This window comes from Lithobates pipiens, unplaced genomic scaffold, assembly GCF_037356315.1.
Source record: "Lithobates pipiens isolate NorthernLeopardFrog02 unplaced genomic scaffold, aLitPip1_a1.2 Scaffold_3, whole genome shotgun sequence".
Lineage (NCBI taxonomy): Eukaryota > Metazoa > Chordata > Amphibia > Anura > Ranidae > Lithobates > Lithobates pipiens.
Genome location: NW_027507790.1, coordinates 149528460 through 149545916, shown reverse-complemented (window position 1 = coordinate 149545916; position 17457 = coordinate 149528460). Strand labels below are relative to the sequence as shown.

At 38.6% G+C, this 17457-nt stretch overlaps 1 protein-coding gene across 1 annotated transcript in view; it reads left to right on the top strand.

The window, feature by feature from the left end:
* Positions 1-16800, top strand: part of SLF1 (SMC5/6 complex localization factor 1) — a 187256-nt gene extending 170456 nt beyond the window's left edge. The window contains exons 16-18 of the mRNA XM_077462392.1: positions 9555-9647; positions 9959-10141; positions 14776-16800. Coding sequence (XP_077318518.1) covers positions 9555-9647; positions 9959-10141; positions 14776-15254 — 755 coding nt within the window. The 3' untranslated portion in view covers positions 15255-16800. The remainder of the gene's footprint in view (positions 1-9554; positions 9648-9958; positions 10142-14775) is intronic.
* The last annotated feature ends 657 nt before the right edge of the window (positions 16801-17457 follow it).

The window sequence follows — 17457 nt, the reverse complement described above, 5'->3', positions numbered from 1 at the left end:
GACGGGCCTTCCACTTGTATTTCTATTTTGTAAATTACCCATACTTTGTACCGAAAAGGGCATATTGAGCAGAGTTGTTATAAACATACTATCTCTTAGCAAAGCATTCACTTTGCTGCATCAAAGCACTGTGTCGTGTCTTTGGCATCTGAATTCTCTGATGTCAAGACTCTTTTTAACTTCAGTGGCTGCCCCTAAATTGTACCTATTGGTTTTTTTCTTTTCAGTAAAATAAAATGTTAAAATCAACTGCAGGTCACAAATTAAATCAGTTGGTAAACTGTTGTAGCATTTTGTAAAATATTGTAACGGGACTAAAATCAAAACATCTGCTGTTCCACTCCATTTGTCTTTATTTCTAGAGAGTTAAGAAAGGGCCTTATGATTAGGAACTACCACGTAAAACTTGCCTAGCCATTCTACTATCACTGCTATTGTGTGTTATTAGTTTTCAATGAATCCTGAATTGATCGCAGTGGACAAGCCTGTGATTTATCATCTAGGGCAGCAGCTCTGCTTTTGTTCCCATTTTTTTTATCAAAAGAAAAAAAAATTATCTGTATGTTAGCAAGATGAAGTCAGCACAGTATCTGAACAACTGCTGAGATCCAGAATGGGGCTACTAGTCAGACATGAACAGAGATATGTGGTAAGGCACAAACAAAGTGCTAACTTGGCGACACATATTAAGATTTCACTTGAATCGGTCGATTCTCTAACCACGATAAACAGCGTCTGCAGTGCTATTGTATATGATTTTTTTTTTTGTTATTGCTCATTCCATACAAAAATAAGACAAAAAAAAAACAAGATAACTACAACCACATCTTAAACATTATAGGGAGAATCCCCCTAAAAAAAAAAAAAATAAATAAAAAAACAGGAGGAATAATTCACCTTGTGATATACATGAAAAAAAAAATGAATTAAAATATGTTAGAAGAAAAAAAAAGAAGAAAAAGTGACTAACAAGACCAACAGAACAAAACGAACACCTCTCAGATTAGGATAACTAGATTTCAGTAAGCAATACATAATATTGCCCTGGATCAAAAACATCCAACACTCCGGGTTTTTTTCCCACCCTATTTGTCTACTTTGATCTTATAACAACATCCCTTCTCTTACAAACTCATCTCTCCTCCCCTGCCCCTCACCCCTTCCTCTCTGCTAAGTGAGCCATCATATAATGAGTTTTTAGGATCAAGCCAATAGGACCGTTTTTTTTTTTTTTGTTTATACATTAACCTTTCTCTTTTTAATATATATATATATATATATATATATATATATATATATATATATATATATATATATATATATATATATATATATATAGTTTCTCCCCCGATTGTTTGAGTTAGTGGAGCAGAAGAAATCCATTTTTGTAGGATGAATTTACATGCTAGATATAGGGACCTAGGCCACATAGTGGACATCTCTGCTGGTAATTCTCCATCCAGGATTATTCCCAATATTGAAAATTTTGGGGTCCCTATTATTTCTGTGAAGCATAATGAGTTCAGAGTTGAAAACACTCTTTACAAATACTGATGAAGCTTTGGACAACGCCAAAGCATATGAATAAGAGAACTACTAGTGTAAAAGAGAGATGAAATTATCATAGGCATATCTGTCAGGTAAAGGATCCTCTTTGGGGGGTGCCAGCAATCCTTTTTTTTCCCAGTGATCAGCTGTATTTTCTCACTGCACAGGATGCTGTCTGCAGGGCAGGAAGTGAAGGAGATCTCAGCTGCCTGGATCGTACAAAGGAAATTCCGCCATCTGGTGCGCGGACCTTGATGTGTAGAGGAAAGGAAGAGAGACACAAAACGCAGAAAAATACAGATTGCTGGCACCCCTCAAGGAAGCCTTTTGTGTCTCTCTCTTTCCTCAACACATCGAGGTCAACCCAATGGATGGCCCAATTTCCCCTGTATGATCCAAGCCAGGCAGCTGAGATCTCCTTCACTTCTTGCCCTGTAGACAGCCTCCTGTGCAGTGAGAAAATACAGCTGATTGCTTGGGAAAAAAAACAGATTGCTGGCACCCCTCAAGGAGGATCCTTTACCTGACAGATATGCCCATTTCTGTAAGTGCATTTATGTTTGCGCTATTAAAATAACTTTATAATATTGCACTTATGTGCGCCTCCCTCCCTCTCTCTTTTGCATTGCAAACAGAGTACCTTGGATATGCTCTGGGGATGGCCTGCACCTGAATTTTTCCTATAGCATATATGGACAAACTGCAATCGAAACAAAAAAGATGATATCAAACTGAATTATATCACAGGCATTCTCATTGTCGTGCGCTGGATAAACCCTTTCTTCTTTATATATTTTCCCCAAGCATAGCGTTTTTTGTGGGGTATAATGGGCCCTATGTTGAATAAAAAGCTGAGTCAATTGCTGAGATAGTGGGAGAGATATCTCAGGTAGAATCTCCAATGCCCGTATCCATTCTTCTTCATTGAAATCTTCTATATCCTTTTGCCATTGGGTAAAACTATTTACCTGTCTTTCTGCATTCTCTGCAGTTTGTAGGATGAGGTAAAGGTCTCCTATTAACCCTCATTTCATACACTGTTCTGAAGTTTTCTTCAATAATATCTCAGATGAGTTGTATTGTAATTTAAATTTTGAGATCTGACTTTGTAATGCGCGGCGTATTTGGAGATACTGATAAAAATTACTGTTTAGTTATTGAAAACGATCTATACGTTAAGTATATTAAAAGGCAATAAAATATCCCTTTCATATAACTGATATAAAAATATTATGACGGCTTTTTTTCATTCTAATAATTCTGGCAGTTTATTCAACTTACATGAACCGCAATTATCCCATATAGGCATCTGTCTTGTATAACCCTTATGTTGAGTAATGGTGCATACTGCCTCCCATAACCTATGAATTAGATGAAAGATAGGAAACTTTCTGTTATTATAAAAATTATGAGAAACAAATTGTTGCACTAGTGGGGATATCTTAAATTGAGATATTATAATCTTCTGTAAAGGGTCCTGCATGTCTATCTCCTCCCAGCCATGCAAGTGTTGAAGTTGTGCCACAATAAAATATAGTCTTGAGTTGGGTATCATAATTCCCCCTCTATCCTACGCCTGTGCATGTCTATCTCTTCCCAGCCATGCCAGTGTTGAAGTTGTGTTGCAATAAAATATAGTCTTGAGTAGAGGTTGACCGATATGGGTTTTTCTCTGGCTGATGCCGATATTTAGAAATCATGGCGGCCGATGGGCGATATATGATGCCGATTTTTTTGGGCTGATATGTTAGGCTGATCCCCCCCCCCCCCCCTTCATCTCATAAAATCTAACAGACACCTTTCCCACTGGGGCATTTTTCAGGCGCTTTTGGACTAAAAATAGCGCCTGTAACGGGCGCATTTAACCTCTTCCTCGGCCGCTAGCACCCCACTAGCAGCCAAATAGCACCATTAAAAAAAATGGGGGTAAAGTGCCGCTAAAACTAGCAGCGTTTTACCATCAACACCTGCCCGCTCCAGTGTGAAAGCAGTGATACAGAAAATTTCTTACATTTATTAAACAACTATTTTATTTTTTTTAAATCATTAGTGTATTTTTTTCCAAAAAAAAATCGCATTTGAAAGACCTCTGCGCAAATGCCGTGTGACATAAAATATTGCAACAACCGCTATTTTATTCCCTAGGATCTCTGCTAAAAAAATATATATAATTTTTGGGGGTTCTAAGTGATTTTCTAGCAGAAAATACAGGATTTTTACTTGTAAGCAACAAGTGTCAGAAAAAATGTAGTCTTTAAATGGTTAAACTGAGAACTCTACACACTGAATTGAGTTCATTCATTCAAGTGTAAATATTGTATCTCTTTACTCTTTTCTTGGCAGACTTCCCAGAGAGGAGGAAAGTCGGTTCTATGAAGACTCAGGCAACTTGCATTGACTTCTATTACAGAAGTCATTTGCAAGTCGCGCTGTAGTTCTAATCGGCCTTTTTATCAGCACAATCGGCCGATGACAATTAATTCAAAAACGGCAAACCTCTAGTCTTGAGTTGGGTATCGTAATGCCCCTTTATCCTTCGCCTGTTGCTATATTCCGAGTCTAATTCTAGGTTTCCCACCTTTTCATATAAAGTGTCTGAAAACAGCATAAAAAGCCAAATAATTTTAATGTCAACCAAACAGGGCAGTTATGTAGTACACATAACATTTGGGGCATCCACACCATCTTCACCAGATTCCTTCTCCCTATCATAGTCAATGGGAATCTACACCAAGTTTTACTTTGTCTAAATTTACCAACAAGAGGAAGTACATTCTTATCTACATATTCAGTAACATTTGGCTTAATTATTACTCCCAGGTATTTAAATGGTATAACTATATTTATTTGATGAGCCTGGTGTGGAAGCTCCAAACGTATTGGGTCAATGGGCAATATTACCGATTTATCCCAATTAATATTAAATCCTGAGAATATCCCATAGGTATCTATAAGTGAAATAACTGTAGACAAGGACGTTTGTGTATCCCCTGGAAACACTAGGGCATCATCCGCATAGAATGCTATTTTTTCTTTGCCTGTAGATCTCTGAAACTCCACAATATTTGTGCAACCATGGATAGCCCCCCGCCAGAGGTTCTACAGCTAATGCAAAAAGGATCCGAGACAAGCGACAGCCCTGCCTTGTTCCTCTGTTCAAGAAAAAAGGGGCCAAAGTATATCCGTTTATCTGCACTCTGGGAATTATATAAAAGTTGTATCCATTTTATATATCCAAAACGTTTTAAACAGTTCCAGAAGAAGTCCTCTTCTATACTGTTGAATGCTTTAGCTGCATCCAGCGATAATATGGCTCTTTTTCCGCTGTTATCTATAGGAAGTTGTAAATTTAAAAATCAGTGTCTGATATTACTAGCTGCTGATCTATTACGGATGAATTTGTTTTGTGATATATTTTGACAGTCTGGTCGCCAATATCTTTGCCAGAAGTTTGATGTCTGATGTTAACAAAGAGATTGGGTGATATGCATCAAGACTGATTGGATCCTTGCCAGGTTTCAGAAGCACATTAAAGACTTCCAACAAGTCGAGTAGCAATACATCCCCTTATTTTTTGTATGTTTCCCCTGGAAGGCCATCAGGTCCAGGTGTTTTATTGTTAGGTAGCTTAGCTACTGCGAGTCTTTGCTACTCCAATGTTAGTGGACACTCCAATACCTCTCTCTCATCGTCTGATAAGGTTGGTAAATTAATGGATTCAAGGAATTTTACCAAGTCCTCCTCTAAGTAGGATGCCCTACTTTTGTATAGATCCCAATAAAATTCCCATTATACCTCCAGGATCTCTGGAGTAGTGTCGGCCCTCTTATATAGATTGTATTTCAGTTATATACAATACAGGCCACTGCACTTTTACTATAGAAGCCAATAGGTGTCCTGTTCCTTCTACCTCTTCAAAGTATGGTTGTTGTAAAACAAAGTCTTTTGTTTTCTGCCTCCTATATGGCCACTTCTGCATATTGTTCTTGACTGTGTGACCATGCTGTTTGGGTATCTTTATTAGGATTAGTTACATATAAAAGTTCAGCCTGCGTCATATTACCAGCCAGGATTTTTTTTATGTCTGTGCATTGAGGAGACTATGAAGATAGGCTTTCAGTGCATCCCAGTATATTAGGGGTGAGACTAAGGATTTAGGAATACTCTGAAAGACGATAAGGTCTGACTTAATTTCTTCTGAGGAAAAAAGAGACATCCAGTCTGGATTCACCTTCCATAACTTACATCCCAGATTGATCCTGAAAGAGAGATATAAAACCAAAGGTGAATGGTCTGATATACCTCTGGCCTCATATTTAATTTCACAAAGATATGATAATAGAAAATGAGCTCCCAAGGCTAAGTCTATTCTGTATAAAGTTTTATGAGTACTTGAGAAACATGAAAATTGCCTACTTGTGGGATTACGCTGTCTCCAAAGATCTATCAACCTCATCTCCGCCATGTATCTGGCAAAAGCCGTAGTCCTTGTTGGGGTTTGCTTATCTGGTAAGTGGAATTTATCCAATGAGGGGACCTTAAAGTTGTTAAAATCCCCTATTAATAACCAAGAACTAGCTGGTTCCTTTAATATTTCTGGAGAATAGGGCAGTGGAATATAAATATTCGCAATCACATATGGTCGCCCAGCCATAAGTATAGAAACGCCTATGGAGTATGAAGTATATGTGGCGTGAAATTGATTATTAAACCGATTCCTGTTTAAATAATGCAAGCTATTAGGAAGTAGATGGGTTTCCTGAAGACAGATTATTGAAGGCGAAAATCTTTTCAATGAAGCAAAGACCACTTGTCATTTAGAGGGGGTACCAAGACCTCTGACTTTCCATGAGACTACTACGTCACTCAAAGAGGGCATCATTTTTCAGATTTATCCATCGTAAGCATCTCACCCTAAAGATCCAAAGAGGGGAAGATAGGGGGGCAAAACAGGGAGAAAGAGAAAGTGAGGTGAAAAGGCTGATGCGCTAATAGCTGCCTGGCGGTGTACACATATTAACATGCAAGATGAACACAAATAAACATACAACTACAATAAAAATAGACAAACATACTTAACATAACACAACATTAAAACATTCATAGGGGCTATATGAACGGAGAACCTCAAAAATAGCGCTCTCCCTGACCCTTTCATTTCCTTTTTTTTTATTTTTTTACCCTAAAATCACTAAGCAGCCCTCCCCCAAAAAAGTAGAAAGAGAAAAATTCAGAAAAGTCAAACTGTCTTGGGGATTTAATTTGGCCACTTATAGTTATCCAACCACTGGGCTGCTAAATCCGTTGATGTAAAGAAGTATCTATTATCGTGGACCTTTACTCTTAACCTGACTGGAAATAATATAGAGTAGGACAACTCCATCTGCCTCTATCGTCACTTCACCTCCATAAATCCCATCCTCTGGCACTGCACTGCTGCTCAAAAGTCAGGAAAAAAGCTTATCTTTGAACCGTCCATTTGTATATCTGATAATTGTCTGTCTCTCTGCAACATGATATCTCTATCTTTATAATTCAACATTTCCAAAATAAAAGTTCTTGATCTTGACTTCCCTCCCGTGGGCAGGGGTTTAGCAGGGACTCTATGTGCCCACTGCACAGAAAAGTGAGAAGTAATATGTTCTGCTCCCATAGTGGCTATAAGCCATTTCACTATAACCTCAACTGGTGTATTTCCTTCCACCTGTTCAGGAAGACCTACTATCCTTAAATTTTTTGCATCGAAGACGGTTCTCCAAGTTCTCCAAACGAGAGCTATGTATGGATTGGATATTTGTGTGTTTTTTTTTTTTTTAGCAGATTTGATAACTGTTTGTAAGGAGTCTTCAAGTGTACTTATTCTTTCCTCCTCTACTGATATCCGTTCTTTAAATATAAGAATTCTTGCATAATCAAGCTTAAATCTTCCCTCATTCCCTCTAGATTGCGAGATAGAGAATTCAAAGAGCTATTGCATGTGTCGATAGCCTGCATTATGTCTGTCAGAGTGGTTACATGCTCTGTATTTGAGATATTTGAGTATTTATCAGAAGTATCATGCTAGTCACTTTCTGAAGCAGCATTACTAACTGTGTCATCTGACTGATTCCACGCTGCTGCCTCACCTTCCCCTGTAGCTGGACAAGCAATGGCTCCCTCCAAGGCTGGTCACTGCAGACCCTGCGTTAAGCTGGATGTTGTAGCCTGAACTTCAACTTTAGCAGTAGCGGAGGTATGAGCAAATTTTTCAAGCTGAGCAGTGATGTCTTGTTGCTTATCTTGAGGCTTGCTCTGCTGTTCTTTATCTGCGCTATTCTATGAGGGACACTCATTAATAGAATGGTCAACACCTCCCGTATCCTTCTTAGTCCTGCGTGTCATCCTTGCAGGCTGATGGACTCACACTGACTCACAGCTCCCACTTAGCAGGCACACGCTGGTCTTTTCCCCACCTTCCCACTTTCACTAATCTAGTTTCCTTCAACATGGGTAATAGTACTAGATGGTATCAATATAGCATAATACATCAGCTAGGAGGTATATAGACTTACATTAGATCAGTGGGAGATCACTGAAGATCATAGAAGCGTGGTTGCAGGAGGCGGTCTGACAAGAAGCCTAGTAGCGGCTGATAGTGCTCCAGTAATGTTCCGGGCCGGTACACGACCTGCTACATGTGGCGGGAATGCAAGGAAACACAGCTACAGATGTAGCCAGGAAACGGAGGCCGAGAATGCTCCAGTCTGATGCACAACACGCTGCATGTGCGCAGGGAGATACAGCTACAGTGTAGACAGGAACTGGGAGAGAGAGACGCCCACGAGCAGAACACGGGTGACAGGAGGCCCACACAATCAACAGATAGAACCGGGACCTAAGAGGAGCTCTATCCTTAGCGTCCTCTCACATCGCACGTCATCTCACCATGACGTGCCATGCCCCCCCCCACTATTGTATTATAGCCTGCACCCGTGGCTATCAAAATACCCAAACTGGAAAATCTACTTTTGTTAAGCCAGTTGGTGCAAACAGGGCTGTCCACTTAACAAATTTCACACAGAACCTGCCGCTTAGGCCAAAATCAATATTTGTATGGCCAACTTAACATTAGTAACCAGGATACAGAATAAGTGATCACATGCAGTTAAACATTAAAAAGATTATTATTTTATTTAAACTTGTTTTATAGGCATCACCCCATGTTTATTGAAAAATATACTTTCAATTCACATGTATACATATACTAATGTATGTATCTCTCTCTCTCTCTCCCCCTCTCCCTCTCCCTCTCTCTCTCTCTCTCTATATATATATATATATATATATATATATATATATATTATATGTGTGTATGTGTATTTGCTGTTAGAGTATAAAGCTGGCAGTGACATTTACATTTTGTCTCCACAAGTTTAGATGCTGTCTCCACTCAGCACATTATTCTCTCAATGTCTCTGTAGTCAAGACAGCTTACCGAGGAGCAGCAAACCATCTGCTAAAGGATTTGAAATTGTGAATTATCCTTTACTGTGCGGAGGCACTCGTGCTTGGCCAGGAACATTCATTTGAATTAAGCTATAAATGCAGTGTAAAAGAACGACTTGTGTAATGGAGGTTCATGAATAATTTTAAGGGAAGGGCAACTGCACACTCTAAACTTTTATTGCCTGAAAACCGAGTGTTTTTGGAGTTCACTGTTCATTTTGCGTTTTTATTGTAAGCCATAGAAGCTTTAAAAGTGAAAGGAGGGGGATTAGGCGAGATGATTCTCCAGCTAGGGATAGAGCAGAATAGTCTGACTGCTCTCTTTGCAATACACTGCTAGGTTTGTGCAAAGTTTTCTTTTATTCCCAAGCTGAGTTTGGGTGATTGTTCTCTCTTTCTCGATAAATGCAGTTTGTGGTATTAGTAAAATCTTGGTGCACAGCTTGACAGGATAACTTCCAGGCACCCTGCTGCTTAGTCTTACATTGCTAAAATATTTTTTTCTCAATTTTCCTTGGTAGGAGAAACTGTCCTTCATAGAATTTGCAGAAGCAACAATGTCTTAAAGTTGACTGAACAACTCAGCCTTCCAGGGGTCAGTGTTAATGCCAAAGGTGAGTTTTTTTTTCTTTTAATGTTTAATTGTATTGCCACATGCATTTCTCACAAAGAACAATTATGTAGTGATTCAGGTTGGCAGAACTCATTTTTTTAGCTCGATCCATTTGTTCCAATATTTACTTTGACAGTATTGATTTTTTTTTTTTTGTTCTTTTCCTTCATCATGCTTATGAGTCTTTAACACAGATACGGCACACAGTGGAGCTTTGCCAAGTTTTTTTTTTTTTTTTTTTTTTTTTTACTGTGGGATGTGTATAGTGTTCTAGCTGGATTCTTTTTTAATTGTTACTGATTTATAACTCAGACAATGCTGGCTGGACGCCTTTGCATGAAGCGTGTAACCATGGCAGCACAGAATGTGTCCGTGAAATTTTGCAGCGCTGCCCAGAAGTAGACCTGCTCAGTCATGTGGATGGTGTGACTCCCTTACATGATGCTCTACAAAACAGACACATTGATATTGGCAAAATACTACTTCAGCATGGGGGTAAGCTAATTAAAACATCTTTTTTTTTAGCTTTACAGTTATTCTATATGTTTGGTTAATAAATGTCTTAACCTGTTGTACTTTTGCTATGATGCTTCTCTAAGAGCCTCCATCCATATTTAAATATGTTGAAGAATTTGGGCTTTTTTTTTTTTGTAGTGTTGTGAACATATGTATATGCTTATTATTTCATGTTGTAGTGGTGCATAAATGAAACTGAAAGAATCCCACGCATGATAAGTTTTGTAAAGTTTTTGTTTACTTTAAATTTAATTTGACTATTTTTTATATTTAGTGTGGTGTATGATTTATTACATTTATTAGTAAACGCCAACAATCACACTCGCAGTGAATATAACTTCCTAATTTCTATTTCTCTCCTTTGAAGCAGCAAGAATAAATTGATCAATACTGCCTAAATTTCCTTAGTTAAAATATATATTTATACTTGGTGTAGACTACCGTATAAAGCCGTGAACATTGTAGGATTAACTACTAAAGATTTATTGTTGTTTTTCTAGTTTGTACATAAGATTGTTATTATGCATTTTAACCTAAAATAAAAATATATATGCAGTGGGTCAAAATCACCAATAGATTCCCATATGCTACATTTTAGCACATTTAAATTACTTCTGTGGGGATAATGCATGTGTTTCGCAGGCTTCTTCTGCCCTCTAAAGGCCACTTAGTGTCTTTATTGAAGACACAAGATCAGTGTCTGTCTCTCTTGTTCCTCGTCATTCCCGCACCTCGTATTTATCGAAGTGTGTTTGCCTCTCTCCTAGGTGTTTTATTTACCAGCACAAGCATTGCCAGCCAATATCTGGATGCTGTGCAATCAGTCTAAGTGATGCAGCAGCCAATATTAGATTAGACTTTGCTCTAGCTTAAGAAATGGTTGAGCTTTTAACGTGTTTGGTAGGGATGATTTTCTTGTCCTGTGGGAGGAGAGCCACTCAAACTTGCATTCATCAAGTACTTCACACACCAATGCTGGCAGTATGCAGACTCATCTTTGGCTTTGTCACAGTCTGGGGACTGGCCTGTCAAGTGATCTGACACCCAACAGGCTGAAAACTGCATTAGAAATGCAGGGCTGATTTCACATGCTAGTTCCTGCTATAAATTGTTTGGTGCTGTGTATTTTAGTTCTGTGCTTGCTATGTACAAGCAAGCTTGGTCAAAGCATTTCAGCCTTTATAAAAAGAGAGAAACAAAAAAGAAAATGTTGCTTTTGGATACTCTCCTCCTCTGTTTGATGTCTCTTAAAATAAACTCACACACATTAGGATATTGGATCTCTTGCACAGAAAGCAGTTATCCAAACAGTTCAGACATAGAAAATAACTGCTCTTATCACACTTAAAAGGGCCATAGAATCTCTTTTTAATTCTTTTATACTGCACTGAAGAAATAAAAAAAAGACTGTGGCTATTTAGTGCTTTCTTTTACAAACCTTTGTGTGACACCTGTGTTTTCATAGTGGTGCTTAGTAGGAATGGGCCAAATATGCCTAGGTTTGATTAGAGGCAGAATATGACTAATACTCTGGTGCCGAATCTGAACCCCATTAAAGTCGGTGGGAACCCAAACTTCATAAACAGTTATGGCCATTTTCTGGGCTAATATAAAAGGTATTGGTAAAGAAATGGCATGGGGACTGGACAATGTCCTGGGGTACATGTACCAAAACAAAATAAAAAAAACAACATTCAGGGATTAGTGTTTTTATGTATGCTTAAAGGGCATTATTAAAATTGCATACTCCCTTTAACTGATTTCTATCTGTGCAGTGGCGCATCTGTACTGTGTATACAACCTACTACAGCAAAATTGATATTTCCAAAGAAAAAAAAATAGCTGTTTAAATTGCCGGCAATTAACATATTTGGTCTCTTCTGCCCTAAAGGAGGGTCTTATATAAATGTTAATAGGGGACTTCCACTAACCGCAAACAAATGGAGTAGGGTTACCTCTGAAAATACATACTAGACCCTAATCCTTGATGAAGATCTGATATAGAATTTAAGAGAGAAACCCATACAATAAAGAAAAAAATAGTCTGGGTTCCCCCAAACAATTACCAGACCCGTATCAGTGTATGTATCCTGGCATGCCAAAAAAGAGAAGGAAGAGCATGCTCCCACCCCCCTTCCAAGGGAGTACCTTGCAAGGGGGGACCCCCCCTGGCAAAACACTGTTTCCTCATGCTTAAGAGGACTCGTCCCCACAACCCTGGCCAGGTCATTGTGAAGGCCTGTGGGCATATCGGAATCTGGAAGCCCCTGATAACAAAAACGGTGTCCCCATACCCCCCTCCCCTTATGTGACTGAATTTGGACAAGTTCATAATTAGTCAATGACACCATCATAAAGACATCCATACCAAGCCCTTATTGACCCTACAGACTGAAAAGCTGGGAGTCATGTGGATCTGGTGAGTGGGGACTCTTAAGGGGTTGTTGTGCACTTGAAGTTTTATTCACTTTGGATTGGAGCAGTTTCAGTGATTTGTTTTGGACTTTATGTTGGTTCACCTTGTATATAATTTTTCTCACATATATTTATGTTTGCGGTTGCTCTATTTATGTTTTATGGTTTTCAAGTGATTAGCACTTTGTGTATAGCAGCTGCAATTGTTTTCACGTTATTGATTTTGTTTTTATATCATCAGCGTGAGTTTATATTTAGTTTTATATATATTTTTCCAAAGGACGTATACAGGAGGTACAGTTACAGTTGATCTAAGAGCCCTTTCACACTGACAGCGCAGCCACATTAACAGTGCTTTACCGTCGTTTTAGAGGCGCTTTTCGGCCACTAGCGGGTCACTTTTAACCCCCCACTATCGGCCGAATAAAGAGTCAAAAGCCGCTGCTGAGGCGCTTTGGCGTCGCTGCCCATTGATTTCAATGGGCAGGGGTGCACCTCTCCTAAAGCGCCCCAAAGATTCTGCTTGCAGGACTTTTTTTAATGTCCTGCCAGCGCAGCGCCCCAGTGTGAAAGCACTCAGGCTTTCACACTGGGATTGCAGTTAAGGCATTTTACAGGCGCTATTTTAAGCGCTAAGGCACCTGAAAAAGCCCCAAGTGTGAAAGGGGTCTAAAGGCTGGACATTTATTTTACCTCAAAGTGATACTAAACACACACTGTTTAATTTACAATATCTCTTCTCTTTCTGTATGTAGATGATGGCGCACTGTAATTCTATTACTAAAAAAGAATATCTAAGTACCTTTTTCCTAATCAATATACAGCTGTTACGCGACCCAGCTCTCTCCAAGTCTGTCTTTAGGGAAACATACGCAGGAGGAACTTCTAGTTGCTGGTCACATATTCACAATAAAAGAAAAAAAACAGCCTTTGGGATACAGCGTAAACAGAAATCTCGGTTTAAATCATACAAATATATATTTGAAATCAAATCTTTATTTTTTAACAATAACATGGGGTGGATGAATTTCTGTGTTATAGCCCTCCAGCCTATATCTTAGAACTGGGAGGAGAAGCCTCCATCAATCAAGATGTAATATCCACTCCCCATTGTGTTTAGCTAGTTAGGGGGCATGAAGGGGGAGGGAGGGAGTGGGCTGTCATATACCACTATGTATACTCCCACATGTGTCACTCTATAGTCACATGGGCTGCTCAGCTGTTATAGGGAGGAAATGCTCCACATAGAAACTTACTGAAAACTGAGCATGTGCAGAAGCATCTCCAACTGCATTGGGAACATGGGGGAGATAGAGAGCAGCAGGATCAACCTGGATGTTTGCAGAGACGTTCTGTGTGTTAATAGAAACAAGCCAACCTTGTAACTCCTCTTGTTTGTGTTCTTTCACTTTGTATTTCTACTTGAGTAATAAAAATTTCTATTGGAAAAAAAAAAAGAAACAAGCCTGCAAGTGCACCCCCATAGGAATAGGCTATGACATATTTGTTATTGAATATATGAATTATATGAAGTATAAAAGTGAGCTATAATTCTATATAATTAAAGGAAACCTGTGCTGACATTAGTAGCCTGACATCACAGATATTCACTTCTGAAAATGCTAGCTGCCAGACCCAAAAATGTATACAATTAAGGAATTCTGACTATACTGCGGCATCATTGGCTGCATGCTTGTTCCAAATATGTGACTCTAATAGTACTAAAGTAAGAGGTCAGGCAAGAAATGTGTGTAGAACATCATCAGCTATATTTAAAAGTAAAGTAAAGGCAAGCTAAAGCATAATGGGAAGACTGGTTGCTGTATAGCTGTTTGAAATCCTCCTCTTGAAAACAACTTGGGATGAGGATCACAACTAGCCTTAATGCACCTTCACATTATCACAGGTATCTTTCTGCCTGTCAGTCATGGGTTACTATTGTATATGCATTGCTTGTTTTGCTTATTTAATGAGCCTCTAAAGTTAAGATCAGGGCATCGTTTCTGGAATTGTGATTGAAGACTATGAGCCAAAGCCATATTGAGTATCAGAACATACGTGATATTGCTTGACTTATTTTAAGTAAGCATAAACTTTGTCAGATTGATTTGTCATACTAGATTTAGGAAAATGTGCAGGATTGTTGTCCTAAAATAGAACCCCATTGTGTAATTGGTTCCAACACTTTTTCTTTTCAGGACCAGTCCTTTTGCAGCAGATGGATTGTTTTGGGAACTTTCCATTGGATTATGTCTGTTCACCACATCTGAAAAATGAACTTTTTGCAATCATCCAGGTGGAGGAAACCATTGAAGAGTTTCACAATAAGACTGTTTTAAAATCTGAAGGCCATAAACTTGAATTTGGTGCCTTTCTCCTAACCCGAATGTTATTAAATGTAATGTGTCTATATGGTCTTCCTTCAGATCTTGGAACTGCCAAGATAGTTTGCCCTAATTCTGCTTTTTTGTTCAGTTATACTAAAAAAACACCTTCCTCATTCAATAACTCTATAGTAGAGTGCTATATTGGAGCTGTAGCTACTATGCATAATTTAAGTGATTTTTTAAATACCGTTCCAGACTCTTTGTTGCAGAACCCTGGTTTCAATGTGCAAGTTCTGTTTACTCTCCTACGCACCCTGGCCTCTTGTTCATCAGTTCCTCTAATGGAATAATGTGACCAGATATTCAGTGTACAAGGCTCATTGTACATAACACATTAAGGACAAACTTACACAACATTTCTGCCAAATTTGTGCAATAGTATACACTTTTTCCAGTAGGGAGAATGTTTGTTTGTTTTGGTTTTTCCAAAAATCTCTAAGTTTGTTATACAACTCTGTTTTCTGCTGTTAAGTCGTTGGTATATATATATATATATATATATATATATATATATATATATATATATATATAGTTTTTGTCTCTAAGTTTGAAGTGGTATAAACTGCAGCATTAAAAAAAATGAATCCAAGGTAATGGCATAATGTGCTAGTATGCATCACATACTAGCACATTATGAAATGCTTACCTTAGAAAGAAACCCTCCAGTGGTGCACTCCCACCACTGACAGGGCTTCAATCTTCACCTGGTCTTCCTTCCAGTTTTGCGGGCTCCTGCAGCTAGAATTGCCAGGCCACAATGAGGGCGCGTTGTAGTCACAGGCGCAGCACAGCTCTCTGAAGGAACAGCTCAGGTGTCACGTTCTTTCAGTGTGCATGCGCCGGTGACGTCAATGGCTGAAAAAAGAGTGAATATCTCCTAAACGGTGCACATTTAGGAGATATCTATTTTACCTACAAGGTAAGCTTTATTATAAGCTTACCTATAGGTAGAAGTCACAAAGCAGACTTTACTACCGCTTTAAATTTAACAAGCTGAAGTTAAAAGCTGATGGGCTATGCACAGCTGCACCAGATTTTGCACTTAGTTTTAGTAAATCAACCCCACAGTCTTAGAATAAAAAGCATGCCTCGTGGCTTGAGGAAAATTATTTTTTTTTATTTTCAGAGCTACCCTTTTTTATAGAAGAAACCGACTTGACTCATGGTCGCTTCTGTCTCACCTGTCGGAACAGCTGACCTGGCTGCTTGTCTTAAAGAGCTCTAACTAGCAGAGTTATCTTCCTGACTGCCAGAAGCATGTAAATGACTAGAATGACAAAATTACAAATTCTTTAAGTAAAACGTTAAATGTACAAATTCTTTAGGTAAAAAAATAAATGTATGTATATAGGAAACGTTTGTTTGCCGATGTTCCACTTAAATTGAGGTAAGGCAGAAGATAGGCCAGCTCTTTCTATTAAAATAAGCTCTCAAGATCTCATAACATTTTTGTCAAATACAGTAACATACTTTAAAAAGAACAAGTCCAAAATAAGGCCTGCAACTAAGTCTATTTCTTTTAAAATTATCACTTACGCATTACTGTAGTTTGCTGCTTCCCCAATGTGATGCTGATCACAATTTCCTAATTGTTAAAAATAGTGTTTACAAAGCCTTTGATAGTGTTGGTTACAGAGTCCTGTAACTGTTGTCAAATTTTTCTGCACATTTTAATGGGACTCCTTGCTGTGTCTTTGTTGTTTTACATTGTTAGGGGTTTTTACCTGAATGTATTTTTTATAACCTTAGACTGTATTTTTCCTATTATTTGAATGTTAAGCACTGTCCTTGCACTGTATATAGATAAACTAAACTATTAAATGTTTGTATGTTAAAGGTTTGTTGGGCATAATATAACAGAAATATGGAGACATGAGATGGCTGTTTAGTTTTACAGTGACATGGACGCTTCTTCAGTTGGATTACACATAGTTCACCTAATACTTTAGCCTTTGTATGACAGACACCATTGGTTGGAATCACCCAACTATGTTCACACAGGCCAAATATTAGGCAGCACTAGCCCCGCTTCAATAGAAACTAGATGACATGCGGCCAGTGTCTGCAGTAGCCAGTCTGACAGAAGCCAGCCATTTGACCAGCTTCTTTTTAGGGGGCATGACCGAACAACGTCTGCCGATCAGCCCCGGATCAGCCAGCTCCCTGTGAGAACACAATAGCTCTATTTGTACAGAGGCTCCTCCTAAACTTCACTATTTTCTTCCAGCCCACTCAGTGTGTACCAGGCTTAAGGGACACCAGTCATAATATTTTTTTGATTCTGCTCTTTCCACAGACATTGTTTTAGTGGTGGAGTTGCCATTTTATTGGGCAGGTAAGTGGAACCATAACAGCCACCAAATAAAACAATATTGCACCCCCATAACCCCACTCATAAGCTGTAGCTTGTTTAACCACTTACAGACCGGACCATTTTGCTGGTCAAAGACCAGACCACTTTTTGCGATTCGGCACTTCGTCCTTTTTTTCCCC